Source organism: Belonocnema kinseyi, chromosome 6, assembly GCF_010883055.1.
Source record: "Belonocnema kinseyi isolate 2016_QV_RU_SX_M_011 chromosome 6, B_treatae_v1, whole genome shotgun sequence".
In the NCBI taxonomy this organism is placed as follows: domain Eukaryota; kingdom Metazoa; phylum Arthropoda; class Insecta; order Hymenoptera; family Cynipidae; genus Belonocnema; species Belonocnema kinseyi.
In genome coordinates this window covers 62,903,471-62,919,986 of record NC_046662.1, presented here as the reverse complement: position 1 = coordinate 62,919,986, position 16,516 = coordinate 62,903,471, and the positions used below count along the sequence as shown (strand labels likewise).

The window sequence follows — 16,516 nt, the reverse complement described above, 5'->3', positions numbered from 1 at the left end:
AATCGTTTATAATATTCGTAAATAATAAAACTTCTAAATTTTAAAATTCCCCAACAATTTCTAATATTCCTAAATTATAAAATTCCCGAATAATAAAAATCCCTAGTGGTGAAATCTCCATATAATAAAATTCCTAAATTCTAAAACTGCCGAATAATAAAATTTCCACAACCATAAAATTCCTAAGTTGAAAAATTCCGAATAATACAAGTTCCAATTTAAAAAATGCATGAATTGAAAAATTCCCAAAAAATTAAATTCGCTAATTGAAAAATTGCCGAATAATAAAATTCCTAATACTGTGAAATTCCCAAATTGAAAAATTTCCGAATAATAAAATTTCCAAATAAAAGAGTTCATGAAATCAATAATTCCCAAAAAATAAAATTTGCAAATTGAAAAATAACCAATAATGACCTTCCCGAACATTTTATAATATTACCGAATTGAAAAATCTCTGAGTAATAAAATTTTAGAACAATAAAATTCACGAGCGGAAAAATTCCCAATAATAAAATTCCTGAACAGTTTATAATATTCCTGAATTATAAAATTCTTGAATAATAAAATTCCCGAACAGTTTATAATATTTCTATGTTATTAAATTTTATAATAATAAAACTCCCGATACTGTAAAATTCAAAAATTTTCTGAATAATAAAATTTCCACATAAAAAAATTCATGAATTGAAAAATTGCGGAATAATAACATTCCCGATCATTTTTTAATATTACCGAACTGAAAACTTCCCGAATAATAAAATTTAAAAAAAAAATAAAGTTTCCGAATGGAGAAATTCCCAATAATAAAATTCCTGAATTATAAAATTCCCGAACAGTTTATAATATTCGTAAATAATAAAATTCCTAAATTGTAAAATTCCCCAAAAATTTATAATATTCCTAAATTATAAAATTTCCTAGCATCAAAATTTTAAAATAAAAAAATTCATTAATGAAAAAATTCCCGAATAATAAAATATTCAAATAATAAAATATTCGAATAATAAAATATCCGAATGGAGAAATTCCCAAATAATAACATTTCCGAATAATAAAATTCCTGAATTGTAAAATTTCAGAACAATTTATAATAGTCCTAAATTATAAAATTCCAGAATAATAAAGTAAAATTCGCAAATTGAAAATTAGCGAATAATAACATTGCTGGACATTTTATAATATTACCGAATTGAAAAATTCCCGAATAATAAAATTTTCGAATAATAAATTTCCTGAATGGAGAAATTCGCAATAATAAAATTCCTGAATTAAAAAGTTCTCGCACAGTTTATAATATTCCTAAATTATAGAATTCCCGAATAATAAAATTTCCGAACAGTTTATAATATTTCTAAATTATAAAATCCCCGTATAATAAAATTCCCTATACTGTGAAATTTCTAAATTGAAAAATTTCTGAATAATAAAAATCCCGAACAATAGAATTTAAAAAAAAATTCCCAAATTGGAAAATTACCGAATAATAATATTTCCGAATAATAAAATTCCCGAACAGTTTATAATATTCCTTAGTTTAAAAATTTCATAATAATAAAACTCCCGATACTATAAGATTCAAAATTTGAAAATTTTCTGAATAATAAGATTCCTAAATAATAAAATTTCCAATTAAAAAAATTCACGAATTGAAAAATTCCCCAATTGGAAAATTGCCGAATAATAACATTCCCGAACACATTATAATATTACCGAACTGAAAAATTCCCGAATAATAAAATTTTGGAATAGTAAAATTTGCAAATGGTGAAATTTCCAAATTATAAAATTGTTTAATTATAAAATTCTTGAATTGGAAAATGACCGAATAATAACATTTACGAATAATCAAATTCCTAAATTGTAAAATTGCCGAACAATTTTTAATATTCTTAAATTATAAAATTTCCGAAAAATAATAATTCCATATACTGTAAAATTCGACAATTAAAAAATGTCTGAATAATATAGCTCCCGAACAATAAAATTTGAAAATAAAAAATTTAGTGAAATAGAAAATTCACGAATAATAACATTTCCCAATGATAAAATTCCTAAATTATAAAATTCCCGCAATAGTTTAGAATTGAACAGTTTCTGAATAACCAAATTTTTGAATAATAAAATTTCCAGATAAAAGAAAATCATGAATTGAAAAATTTCCCAATTGGAAAAGTGCCGAATAATAAAATTCCCGAACATTTTATGATAGTGCCGAAATGGAAAATTCCCGAATAATAAAATTTTCGAATAATAAAATTCCCGAATGGAACAATTCCCGAATAATAAAATTTTTTAATGATTAAATTCCCGAATGAATAAATACTATTTAAACAAAAAATTTATTCCTTAAATTCGGGAATTTTCTAGTTCAGGTATTTTATAATTTGGTAATTATCAGTTGAGAATTTTGTTTTTCGGTATTTTTCAAATTCGGTAATATATATAAACTTGCCCTAAATGTTATTATTCGGCAGTTTTCTAATTCGGAAATTTTATTATTCGGAAATTTTTTAAATTATGAATCTTATTATTAGAAAATGTTATTATTCGGAAATTCTAATTTAGGAAATTTACTGTGTTGGGAATTTTATTTTTCGAAATTGTTTAGCCGTCCAAAGAAAAATATAGTAAAAATCATTGTTTAATTTATATTGCGATTATTGTAAGGGAACATCCTTTAATTTCGCAAGGATCATTTTTTCAATTTCAGAGCCCCTCTATGCTATTGTTAGGATTCGTAAGATTCTACATTTTTTACTAAATACATTATATTCACTGTTAACGAGATTTCAAAAGATTTTAAGGGATTTTAAAATATTTTAAGAGATTAGAAAATTGTTAGGGCATTAAAAAAGATTTTGAGGAATTTTAAGAGATCTCGAAATATTTCAAAGAAAGTCACATGATTTTAAGCAATTTCGCGAATTTTTCCAAGTATTTCTCGGAACATAAAGGATTTTAGCCGATTTTTAGAGATTTTAAGGGATTTCTGCGGATTTTAAAGGTTTTTAAGGGATTGTGAAGATTTCAAGCGTTTTCAAGGATTTCAAGGAATCTTAAAAAATATTAAGCGGATTTCTTCAGTTTTCAAAAGATTTGAAGAATTGATCTACAGTATCTATGACATTCAAAGGATTTCAAGCGATTTTAAGAGATTCTGAAATATTTAAAAAGAAGTCCCAAGATTTCTAAGGATATTAAAGGATTTAAAGAAATATAAAATAATTTTCAGGGCTATTGAAGGATGTCAGAGGATTTTAATAATTCGAAAATTCAGAGAGATATCAAGAAATTTTATTTCTTTAAGAAATTTCAAAAGATTGCAAATTATATCTTTTATGGGATTTTAAGGAGTTTGTATGGTTTTCAATATATTTTAAAGGATTTTAAGAGATTTTGAAAGATTCCCGCAGATTTAAAAGATCTCAATAAATTTAAAACAGATTTCAAAGAACTTGAAAGTATTTTAATATTTCGTATTTATAGCATATAATTACTAAAATTGTAATAATTTTTTCGAGATTTTAAGAGATTTCTAAAGATTCTAACGGTTCTTATGGGATTTTGAAGATTTCCAGCCATTTCGAAGGTTTCAAACGATTTCACGAAATTTTCAAAGAATTTTAAAGGAAATACACAAATTTAAAATTATTTAAAATTATATTTGAAAGGATTTAAAGAGATATAAAAGTATTTTTACGAATTTTGCTGTCATGGTGATTTTAATGGAGTAAAGAATGTTTGAAGAAATTTCATTAGATTTCAAAAGATTTCAAGAAATTATGGAATTTGTAGGATATTAAAAAGCATTTTAAGTGATTTCAAGGAATTTTAAGAGATTTTGAAATATAATAATAGTCAAAAGATTCCAGAGGATTTTAAGAAATACCAAAGCATTTTCGCGAATATTTAAGGGCATCAGGAACATTTTAGAGATTTTGAGAAATTTCTACGTATTTTGAAGATTATTGAGAATTTTTTAAGAAGATTTGGAAGATTTCAAGCGATTTTAAGGGTTTCAACGGATTTCACAGAATTTAAAATAATTTAAAGGGGTCTCCACAATTTCAAAAGGATTTTCTATAATCTCAATAGACTTGAAGGAATTTCGCAAATTCGTAAAAATTTCGGAAAGATTTCCGCAGATCTTAAACATTTCAATAAATTTCAAAGGGATTTCAAAGGGTTTTCAAAGACTTATAGTGATCGTTTAATATTTCGTATTTGCTTTATATTATTTTGTAATATGATCAATACAATTTTAAACCATTTTTACAAATTTTAAGGGATTTCAACAGATTATAAAGGGTTTTATGGTATTTTTAAGGCATTTGGAAGATTTAAAGGGTTTAAAAAGATTTCACAGAATCTCAAATAATTTTAAGGGTAATACACCATTTTTCAAGGATTTGCAGGGATCTTAGTAGTTTTAGCAGGACTTCAAAAGATTTGTAAGGGTTTCAATGGATTTGGAAGTATTTTAAAATATATTAAAGTATTTTTACGAATTTTGCAGGATGTATGGTGATTTTCATTGAATAAAAAATATTTGAAGAAATTTTCTAATGCTTTGAAAGATTTCAAAAGATTATTAAATTTTGAGGATATTAAAATAGATTTTAAGGAATTTCAAGGGATTTTAAAATATATTGAAATATTTAAAAACATGATAAGATTTTAAAGCATTTTAAGAAATGCCAAAGTACTTTCGCAAATTTTCAAGAATTTCAGGGGACTTTTAGAAATTTTGAGTAATTTCCACGGATTTTAAAGATTAATAAGAGTTTTTTGAGGAAATTTTAAAGATCTTAAACAATTTTAAGTGTTTCAATAAACTTGACGGAATCTCAACGAATTTAAAGGGATATCCACAGTTTTCAAAGGATTTTCAGGAATCTTAATAGTTTTGAAAGAATTTCAAAAGATTTCGAAGGATTTTCAGGGACTTCAAGAGATTTTAATTGGATTTAGAATATTTTTTATCGATTTGAAGGAATTTCATAAGATTTCAAGGAATTTTAATATATTTTAAGAGGCTTATAGTGCATTCGACGATTTTAAGGAATTTTAAAAGTTTTAAAAATATTCCATATATATGCACTGATTTTTGAGGATTTCGTAAGATTTTAAAGCCTTTACCTAAATTTCAAAGGATTTCAAGTAATTTTGACAGGACTTGAAAAAATTTAAGAGATTTCCAACAATTTCAAAAAATAGCATATAAAAACAAATAATTAAAAAGTGGAAATTGACATAAGGAATTCTTTGGACACCCTCCCAGTAAGGATTTTTAATATTTTACAGACCCCCTCCCCTCTAAAAAGCCTTAGATAATTACTCGACGATCTCTAATAATTATTATACCATTAAGACATACCCCTTTATTTATAAAAACCAAGGATTGAAGTATAAAGAACAAGAAAATTATTTTTAAAAAAAGGTATCTTAAAATGTTTATTTTTCCTAAAGGCAATTGGAAGATGAGCTTCAAGAAAAGGAAAAAGGCTGGCGTGAGCAAAGAAATGAGTGGCGCGCTGAAATTGACAGATTACAAGAAGAAATTCATCGGCAACAAAAATTGCTTTCAGTCAATTTGAGTAAAGCCCCACAAACGCAGAATGAAGCATACATGCAACACGAAATAACTCGATTAGCCTCAGAAAATTTGGTACGATGTGTTTTTTACTTTCCTCATCCTTCCCTATATTTGTAAACAAATATTTTAATGCATTTTTTTGCAGGATCTTCAAGAGAAATATGACAAAATAGCAGAGGTATGCAGAAACTTGAAGAAACAGTGCAAGATTCTTGCCAAACGTCTTAAAGAAGCTGGCTGTAAGTTTCGTTTTTTATTTATTAATCTTCAGAAATTTTCAGATCATTTCAATTATCAAAACAAACATTATTCTAGGGTTCACATTAATCAAATTAATTATCTGACCTTATCGGTAATACATTTGGAGTTTTAAAACATTTTTAAGAACGTTCCCAGCTGGAAGTAGAAACATTGGAAAAGATAGAAATTGTGTGTGTGTGGGAGGGGGGAGGCTATATTTTCCTATCACCAATCTGAATAATTTTCTATCTCTTTCTCTACTTTTTGTGACCAAAAATTCTTATATTTTTGTGTCCTTTAGTCCACCTATCTATTACGAATTTCAATCATTTTCAATCTATTTCTCTATCTTTTTTGTAACCGAGGAAACTTACCTTTTTCTTTACTTCATCCTATATCTGTAATATAGATTTGAATTTTTGTTTATCTCTTTTTCTATCATCCGCGATTCAGGACTGTTAACATTTTCTATCCTTTAAAATTCAGGAATCCATCGAAAAGTTATAGAATTTATTTTAAAAAATTAATTTGTCGTTGAAGATGTCCCAGAAAGACAACGTGACGTCCATGTTCCTAAACACTTAAATTTTATTTCCAAACCTTAATTGACAACTTCGGCGAAGTTGAGAAAACGGTTTGCCAGGCATCTACTTATAGGCCCGGAGATTGATTTCACTTGTTTAGTTGTTGGTTATTTTTGCCGTCAGCCACTTAGCGGCAAAACATTTAGGTTTACGTGGATAAATGAAGAATTGAACGAGATAGAGAAAAGATCTTTTCTGTATCTTGAGGATTGAAGAAAATAGAGTAAACTTAGATTTAAAAAGAGATTGCAAAAGATAGACGTTGATAGGTGCAGTGTAGGATGGGATTGAAAAAAATAAACGGGAATTAATATTAACAGAGATAAAAAAAGATTTACAAGAATAGAGATAAAGGGAAGGATGATATAAAGAAGAGGGGATTGAAGAAGATAAATGTGAATTCATATTGACAAAGAGAATAGTGAAAGATTAACGTGCATAGGCGAAGGGTAGAATGCAATAGAGAAAAATGGATTGAAAAAATAGACGTGAATTCAGATTGATAAAGAGATAGAGAGGAATAGGGATTCATAAACGTAGAATAGAATGAGATAAAGAAGAGAAGATTGAAAGGGGTAGACGTAACTTCAGATTGACAAAGAGATAGAAAAAGATTGCCATACATAGATAACGAATAGAATGAGATAAAGAAGAGGGCATTGAAAAATATATACATGAACTTATATTAACAAAAAAATATGAAAAGATTGACGTGTAATCGTGGATAGATGTAGAATAAGATGAAATAGAGAAGAAAAGATTGAAAAAGATAGACGGGAATTTAGATTAACAGATATTGAAAAAGATTCACGTGGATAGATGTAGTATACGATAAATTAGAGAAGAGGAAATTTAAAAGAATGAACACAACATTTAGATTAACAGAGATAGAAAAAGATTGACATGAATAGATCAAGGATAGAAATGAGATAGATCAAAGGAGAAGAGGGGATTAAGAAAAATATACGTGAATTTAGATTGAAAAAGAGACAGAATGGGATACATTTTCTCTATCTGTTTCTATCATAAGGATTCAAAATTATTCAAGAAGATAGTATCTCTATCTTTTTCCTTCCAGCAGGGTTTTCAAATTTTTTATTTACTTAATATAAAAATTAAATCCTAATGCTAACAAAGACGACGCAGCTGAAAATAAGGAAGATAGGGGTCGCCTTTTCCTTTCTAAAGAATCTGGTGAGTGATTGGTCAAGAGTAATGAAAATTCATTTAATTTCATTCATGATTGTCTCGATATCGTTTTTAAAACCAGCAAGTTTTAAAGTTTGGAAAGAAAGTCGAATTTTATGAAAGGTTCAAGAAATAAAATTAAGTATAAAGAAATGCGACAGCCTTCTAAATTTGAAATCTTCGTTTCAACTTTAATTAAATTTGAAAATCGTGGAGCTATGAAACGAATTTTAATTTTCGCAAAACTATTTTGAATGAACGCAATTGTTTAAAAAAGTCTCTGAATTTTTTGAAACAAGAGAATTAATTTTGTGCACTAAGCCTTTTTTTTAATGACCAGAGATTCAGGAATCACAACGGTTAAGTAGTCCAATTTTAGGTAAAAAGGGGTATTAAAAGAACATTTCATTCATTATCAAAAAATTTTGTATATCAGCAAGTTTTGTAGTCATTTTTGTAAATTTTTGTATGAAACTTTAAAAAAGCTATTGAGCACTTCGGCACTTTCTACTAATAAAAAATATTAATAAAAAATTCAAGAAGATTAAAGATTAAAAAATAGATCAACAAAACAATTGAAAAAGGCTTATGCTTGAATTTTTTAAAATGCATTTTATATCAGTTGATAAATTCTAATTCAGTATTGTTATCAACTTTTTTGGAGTGCATTCTTTTCAATACAAAACCCTGACTTTTTAAAAGTATTTTTCCAAGTATTCAATCTAGAACGAAATAATTTTAAAGACACAAAAGTGGTTTTCTAAAAAATCTAATTTCTCTGTTTTTGTTTCATTATGCTTTTCAATTGGTTTGTAATTTATTTTTAATAATTGAAATCTATGAGATGTTTAAAGCAATTTTTGATGTCAACTAAAAAATATTATAGTGTGAAAAACATAAAATAAAAAATCGTTATATAATTAATATTACATACTTATAAAATATCAGTCATTAAAATATGTTTGGTTAAGAAGTAATCTTTTTTGGCTAAAAATTCATCTACTTGGCTAAAAGATTAAGTACTTTGTTGAAAATGATTTTTTTTATATATGAAGATCCATAATTTTAGTTAAAAATTCATTCCTTTGTTGCAAACTCGTCTTTTGGGGTTAAAAATTTGACTTTTCAAGTGAAAATTAACTTTTCAGTCAAAAATTCATTTTTGATTAAAAACTCATTTTTTTATTTAAAGTATTTTATTTTTTGTAGAAAATTCATCTGTTTCTCTTGAAAATTCAAGAATTTAGTTGAAAATTTTTTTCTTTCTTAACTGAAAACCGTTCTTTGGTTGAGAGATCAACTTTTTTGTCAAAAATTAGTCTTTATATGAATTTAACTGTTTTCGATTCAAACTAAAAATATTTTTTCGTTGAAATATCCACTATTATATTAAATTAGCTTTTTGGTTAAAAATTCATATATTTGGGTAAAAAGTTCAAAGAATTTGTAGAAATTTTGTCTTTTTGGCTTGAAAATTCTACATTTCAGCCGACAATTTTTTTTCTTAACTAAAACCCCTTTTTTGGTTGAAAGATACACTTTTTTGTTACAAATTTGTCTTTATGTATGAATTTTACTATTCTTAATTTAAAATAAAAATATTCTTTGGTTGAAATATCCACTTTTATATGTTTTTACAAGTATTCCTCTTTTTTGGCTAGAAATTTAACTATTTTTCTCAAAGTTAAACTACTTTGTTAAAAATGATTTTTTTATGATTAAAAATTCATTCTTTTATTTAAAAAATCATCTCTTTTGTTGGAAATGTACCTATTGTATTCAAAATTTTCTTTTGTTTAAGAATTCAACTATGCATTTAGATGAAAATGTACTTGTTGATTATAAATTCATACTTTTGGGTTGAAAGTTTAAATCTTTGGTAAAAAAATTCGTATTTTTGGCTTAACAGCTCAAGAATTTAGCAGACATTTATTTTATTTTTGGACTAAAAATGCTTCTATGTTTGAAAAATCAACTTTTTTGTTAAAAATTTGACTTTTTGGATGGATTTAAACTGTTTTTTGTTTAAAATTCAAATTTTTTTGGTTGAATTATCCACTGTTACATGTTTCCTAAAAAGGTAATCTCTTCAGTTGAAAATTCAACTACTTGGTTAAAAGTGAAACTACTTTGTTCAAAATGAATTTTTTCTGGTTGAAGATTCAGGAATCACAACGGTTAAGTAGTCCAATTTGAGGTAAAAAGGGGTATTAAAAGAGCTCATTATCAATGAAATTATCAAATTATCTTTTTTGTTGGAAAGGTACCCATTTTGTTGAAAATTTGCATTTTTTGGATTCAAAATTCAACTAATTATTCAAAAATTAATTTTTTAATTGAAAATTAACTTTTTCATTGTAAATTCATATTTTCGAGTTCAAAACTCCACTGTTTTGAAAAAAATGCGTCTCTTTGGTTCAGAAAATATAACAATTTAGTTGGAATTTATTTTCTTACTTGACTGAAAAACCTTTTTTTTTAAATCCACTATTACATTTTTCATTGAGAATTCATTTTGCTTGGTGAAAAATGCCGCTTTTTCGGTATAAAATTAATCTTCTTGGTTGAAAATTCACCCCCTTGGTTAAAAATCTACCTATTTTGTTCAAAATAAAATATTTTAACTTGAAAAGTAGGAATTTGAAGCGTTTCAGTTTAAAGTGAAAATTAGTACCTACAATAAGTTTATTCAAAAGAATTTATTCTCCTATTTTCATTCATAATCTTCTCACTTCCCCTTTTTAGAAAATATTTTTAATTGGAATCATCAAAAAAAAAATCTCTTTCAAAGCTTCTAGTTTTGTAATTTCTTAAATTTATGTTTACGATTGGAAAAAAATTAATTGAAACTTTGCAAAAAAAGGAGAAAATTGGGTAAAAATTCTGGATAGGATTCTGTTTCATGGGATATTTCAACTTTAAGAGGGAAAAAGGGGATTAGAAAAAAAAGGACGCTGTCTGATCCCTGACACGCCATCATCGCTATTCTCACAAATTGAAAAAAAAATTTAGATAAGAATACATTTATATTTTGATGACTAAATTAATTAACAAATTAATTTTTGCATTTCTCAGTACCAGACAACGTAGATTTGGTAAATGGTTCGGCTACAACGACCAATCATTTGTCTTCAGAAAGTGGAAATAACCTACCAGCAATCCGGAAAAAGGAACGAGATTATGAAGGCATGTTCGAGTTTAGAAAAGAAGATATTGCAGTCATTATTCGACATCTTGTTATTGGTAAGTTTCTGAAAATAATTTCTGCAAAAAATGATCAATGATGATTTCTTATTTCTTATTCTCAGGACTATAATATATAATATATAATAATTTAATAATTAAATATTTTTAATTATTATTAAATAAATTATAAAATTCCAAGTGCGTTGAAAAAGTTGAAGAGAACTCAAAAGAATCAAAAAGAATTAAGCCTAAATTAATAAGAATTCAGGGTTAATTCCGAATTAATTCAAATAAATGGCAAAAAGATGATAAAATTTCTTTCAATTTTTGAAACCCTACAAAATTATTATCTTAATTTCAATTTAAATGCAATTTAAATTCAATTCAAATTAAATAGAAAATTAAATTTTTTTAAGTTAATTTACTTGCAGTAAATAAATTATTTGAAATTCATTAAAATATTATGAAATCTCATAATATCTCATAAAAAATATACAATATTTCGAAAGTGCCTAAAATATTTAAAATCCTTCGAAATCTTTTGAAACCACATAAAACTTTTTAAAGCTATTAAAAAATCTTGGAATCTTTTGAAATATCTTAAAACTTTGAAACAAATTAAAAACTTAATTATATATATTATAATTTCTGTAAAACTGTTCCATAACTTTCGAAATTCATCATCAATTTTTTTTCAAATCCCTTAAAATTATTCAAATCCTTATAATCACTTGAAATTTTTTAAATCTCTTTAATATGCCTTGGAATCCTTAAAAATATCCTAAAATCTTTAAACTTCTTGAAATCTTTGGAAATACCCGAAAATATTTGGAAAATTTTGAATACATACGTAATTCCATCAATTCTTGTGATTAAATTATTTGAAATCCAGTAAAATATTATAAAATCGCGTGAAATTCTTTACAACCGCATGCATTTTTCTCAAATCCCCTAAACTGAAATCTTTCGAAATCTCTTGAAATTCCTATAATTTTTAAAAAATTGATTGGAATCTTTAAAAGTGCCATAAAAGCTTTCAAATTCTTGCAAATCCCTTCAAATTATTGAAATTGATTAAAAATTATGTGCGGAAATGTTCTTATAACTCTTGAAAATCCCTTGGAATCTTAAAGAATACTCTAAAATCTTTAAAATTTTTTGAAATCCCGTCAAATTATTCAAATCAATGGGAAATTCCTTAGAATCTTTTAAAATATCGGAAAATTAACAAAAAAATTAATCTTTATAAATGCTGTGAAATATTTGAAAATCTTTTAAAATCTACGCAATCCCACAATTTTTGTGAATAAATTTAAATCCTCAGAAATCGTAAAGAATCCCTTTTAATCTTTTAAAATATCTTAAAACTTTAATGATTCTATACAATTATGCCATATCTTCCATGAAAATTTGTTTACATCCCTTTAAATTATTCAAGCTCTTGGAAATTTCTTAAAAATGTTTAATCTCTTGAAAATTCCTTATAATGTTTCAAAATACGTGAAAATATTTAAAATATTTAAAAATCTTTTAAACTCCTTTGAAAATTTGTAAAATTCTTGGAAATTCCTTGGACGCATTAAAAATAGCCGAAAATCTTCTGAATTCTCTTCAAAAAATGTAAATTAATTAAAAGTTCTTCGGAATATTTTTAAATGATCGAAAATGTTTCAGATGATTTAAAAAACTTTTGGAAATTCCGTAAAAGTGTTTAAAGCTCTTGAAAAGACCTTGGAATTTCTTTAACTGCCCTAAAATATTCAAATTCCTTTTAAATTTCTTTAAGATATTGAAATCTATTAAAAATTTCATGGAATGTTTTTAAATACGCAAAAATATTTGAAATTCTTTTAAATCACTGAACTTTTTAAAGCTTTTGAAAATTTCTTGGCATTGTTAAAAATAGTTTAAAATCTGCAAAAATCCTTCGAAATTCCTTCAAATGATTTAAATCTATTAAAAACGCCTTGGAATCTTTTAAGATACCCTAACATATTTCAAATCGTTTGAAAATTTTCGAAATTCTTTCAAGCTTTTTGAAGGTATTAAAAATACCTTGACATTTTTGAGAGTACTCTAAAACTTTGAAATTCCTTGAAATTATAAAAATCTATTCAAAATTCTTTGGAATCTTTTAAAATACCCTAAAATATTTCAAGTGATTTGAAACCTTCTGAAATTCTTTGAAACTTTGTAAAATTTCTGAGAATTTTTTTAAATACTCTAAAATCGTTAAAATCTTTTAAAATTCCTTTGAATCATTGAAATATCTTTGGGATTCTTTGAAAGCTTTCAAACTACCCGAAAATATTTTAAATTCTTTGAAATCTCTGGAAGTTTTTTAATGTACTTGAAAATTCCCTAGATATTTTAAAAATACCCAGAAATCGTTTGAAATCCCTTCAAATAATTGTAATGTATTTAAAATATTTTGAAATCTTTTAAGATACCCAAAAATATTTTTAATCCTTTGAAAACTTTTGAAATTCCTTGAAACTTATGCTCTTAAAAATTACTTGGCATTTTGAAAATTACTCTAAACTCTTTAAAATCCTTTGAAGTTTCTTTAAATTATTATGATCTCTTAAAAATTCCTTGGCATCTTTTAAAATATTCCAAAATATTTCAAAATGTTTGGAATACCTTAAAATAATTGAAACTTTTTGAAAATATTTAGGAATTTTTTCAAATGCACACAAATATTTCAAATCCTTTGAGACCTGTTAAATCTTTCAAAGTTTTTAAAGCTCTTGAAAAATCCTTGACGATTTTAAAAATTATCTAAATTTTTTAAAATTCTTTTAAATTATTGAAATCTACTCAAAATTCTTTGGAATATTTCAGAGTATGCTAAAATATGTTAAATTGTTTGAAACCTTTTGAAATTCCTTGAAACTTTTAAAGATCTTGAAAATTCCTTTGCATTTTTAAAAGTACTATCAATTTTTTTAATTCTTTGAAATTTTTTCAAATTATTGATATGTATTGAAAATTCTTTGGAATATTTTGAAATGTCCGAAAATCGTTAGAAATGCCTTTAAATAATTCAAACCTATTGCAAATTCTTCGGAATCTTTTAAAATTCCCGCAAATATTTCCTAGAATCTTTTAAGTGTCTTCAAAATATTAAAATCTATTCAAAATTCCTTGGAATTTTTGTAAATACACTAAAATACTTCAAATCCTTCGAAAAATTTCGAAATACTGTGAAACTTGTTAAAGCTCTTGAAAATTACTTGGAATTTTTAAAAGTACCCTTAAATCTTCGAAATGCTTTGAAAATCCTTTCGAATTATTGAACTCGGTTTTAAAATTTTTTTATCTTATTAAATACCCTAAAATATTCCAGTAATAAATCACTGACTTTTCCTGGACCAATCGCGACCTAAAAAAAATTAAATTAAAAGAGAAATATAAATTTTATTTAAATACTTTCAAATGTAGCTTGCAAATATTATAATATTGATTTTGGTATTTACAAGGTGGCCGTTGCGCTGGGAAAAACCGGGACATGACAGTAAATTTATTTCTTGAGCGGGAAATTGACCAATTTTTAGAAATAAAAAATATGTGCAAGTTGGATTTCAATAGTTTTTTAAATAATCAGTTGAATTCTTATCTTTTTCAATTAGGATATTATGTATTTTACAATAAGAAATTCGAAAATCTTTCGCTTAAAAAATTTCCACTTTGGATTTTGATACTAAAGTATTCAATATTTATTTAAATAATTCTAAAATGCTGTTTAGATTTCAAAATTAAAAATTATTAGCGTTTGAAGTCGACCATTTTTTATTTTAAAAAAACCTTTTTAGTTGATCAAATGTGAATGTAATTTATTTATTTATTGATTCTACAAGACGATTAGGAATCAGTCAAAAATTTAGGAATTTCCAGATTTCAAAATAAAAAATTAAACTCTTTCATTTTGAAAGTCTTAGCAGTTAAGAAAATGTAAACGCCTGATTGAAACTGATACACCATTTTCAATTTTTTTAAAACTTCAAAATAATATATTCATAATTAAAGGGTTTTAGTAAATAAAAATATTGTTTTAGTCTAAAATTTAAACTATTTTAAATAATAAAAATAACAATTGCTTAATATCTAGCAATAAATAAACAAATAAAATAATTGTTGAATTTTGCTGTATAATAAATGTTGCACATCTATAATTGCAAGAAAAAAATTCAAGTATGTCGAAGAGATATTTAGAAAGTCTGAACAAATTTAAAATAATTAAAAATTTAAAATGATTTAAAATAATTTAAACGAACTTAAACTTAAACGTAAACCTAAACGTACATATACCGACAAAAGCCGACTATTCATACCGAAAATTACCTCTTATTTTTAAAAGTTAATTTTGAGAGAATATTTAAAAAGATTTCCAGAATCGTCAAAAATGAATCTAAAAGATTTTAAGGAAACATTTTTTATTTTGCAAGGTGTAAAAGATGTCATTTTAAAAGATGTATAAAATTTATGAAAAAATTTCAAAAACAATTTAAATTTTGAATAAATGTTTGAATAAAATGTTAAAAATGAAAATTATTTAACTTTTAATTTAAAAAGTGTTTAGTTTGTAACAAAAATATAATCTTACAATTTTTAATATTTCTAGCTCAAAGTTATTTAAAATTATTTGCAGCTTAGTTTTTATTACTTGAAATGGAAAGATTTTTAGCCTCATAGTTTGATTTTTTTTAAATTTCATTGATCGTGAAAAATGTTTGCGAACTGGGAAAAAACCGGGAATTTTTTGTATGATTTAAACGACCACCCTAATTTATAAAGAAGCCTAATTTGCAGAAATGGTGCCTATTATTTAAAAATACAGAAGTTAATCATCTCATTAATAATAAGTTTATTCAACAGATCTAAACCCGAGAATAGCCGTGACCTTACTTCCCGGACTTCCGGCCTATATTCTCTTTATGTGCATAAGACACACCGATTGTGTGAATGATGACGACAAAGTTAGATCCTTATTAACAGGCTATTTGAATGCCGTGAAAAAAGTAGTGAAAAAACGGGAAGATTTCGATTCGAGTGTCCTCTGGTTAAGCAACACCCTTCGATTGTTGCACAACATGAAGCAATACTCTGGCGATAAGCCCTTCCAAATCGAAAATACACCTCGACAAAACGATCAGTGTCTGAGAAATTTTGATTTGAGTGAATACAGAGTAGTCTTGAGCAATGTTGCTCTCTGGACCTTTAATACTATCGTCAACAATCTGAAGGATCGGATTCAGGCTTTAACGGTACCGGCTCTTTTAGAACATGAGGCCATTTCCGGCCTGGATTCGAACAAACCAGGCCGTGGACGATCTTCTTCAGTCGGTGAAGAACCAGAATCAACACAGCAAAAGCTTGAGAAATTGTTGGATGAACTCAGTTCAGTGCACACAACTCTTCAGTACCATGGTGTTGATCCTGAAATTATCGTGCAATTATTTAAACAACTGTTCTACTTTATGTGCGCAAGTGCTCTGAACAATCTGCTCCTGAGGAATGAATTGTGCCATTGGACGAAGGGCATGCAAATCAGGTAAGGATAATAATATTTATTTATTATCTCAATTAATGTTTTTTAAAAAAAAAATCATCGCCCTCGGTTGGCTGGATATCGAACCATAGAACTTACGATGGCTGGTCGGGTGCTTCTCCATTAAGCTACTAACCGGTAATAAGCTTTAAATTCAGAAAAATTTTG

At 25.8% G+C, this 16,516-nt stretch overlaps 1 protein-coding gene across 3 annotated transcripts in view; it reads left to right on the top strand.

Annotated features, from left to right (window-relative positions):
- Positions 1-16,516, top strand: part of LOC117174101 (unconventional myosin-Va) — a 162,583-nt gene that overhangs the window by 132,820 nt on the left and 13,247 nt on the right. For all 3 annotated transcript variants that reach the window (XM_033362846.1, XM_033362844.1, XM_033362843.1), the window contains exons 14-17: positions 5,473-5,671; positions 5,745-5,838; positions 10,687-10,854; positions 15,676-16,351. In XM_033362846.1, coding sequence (XP_033218737.1) covers positions 5,473-5,671; positions 5,745-5,838; positions 10,687-10,854; positions 15,676-16,351 — 1,137 coding nt within the window. The remainder of the gene's footprint in view (positions 1-5,472; positions 5,672-5,744; positions 5,839-10,686; positions 10,855-15,675; positions 16,352-16,516) is intronic.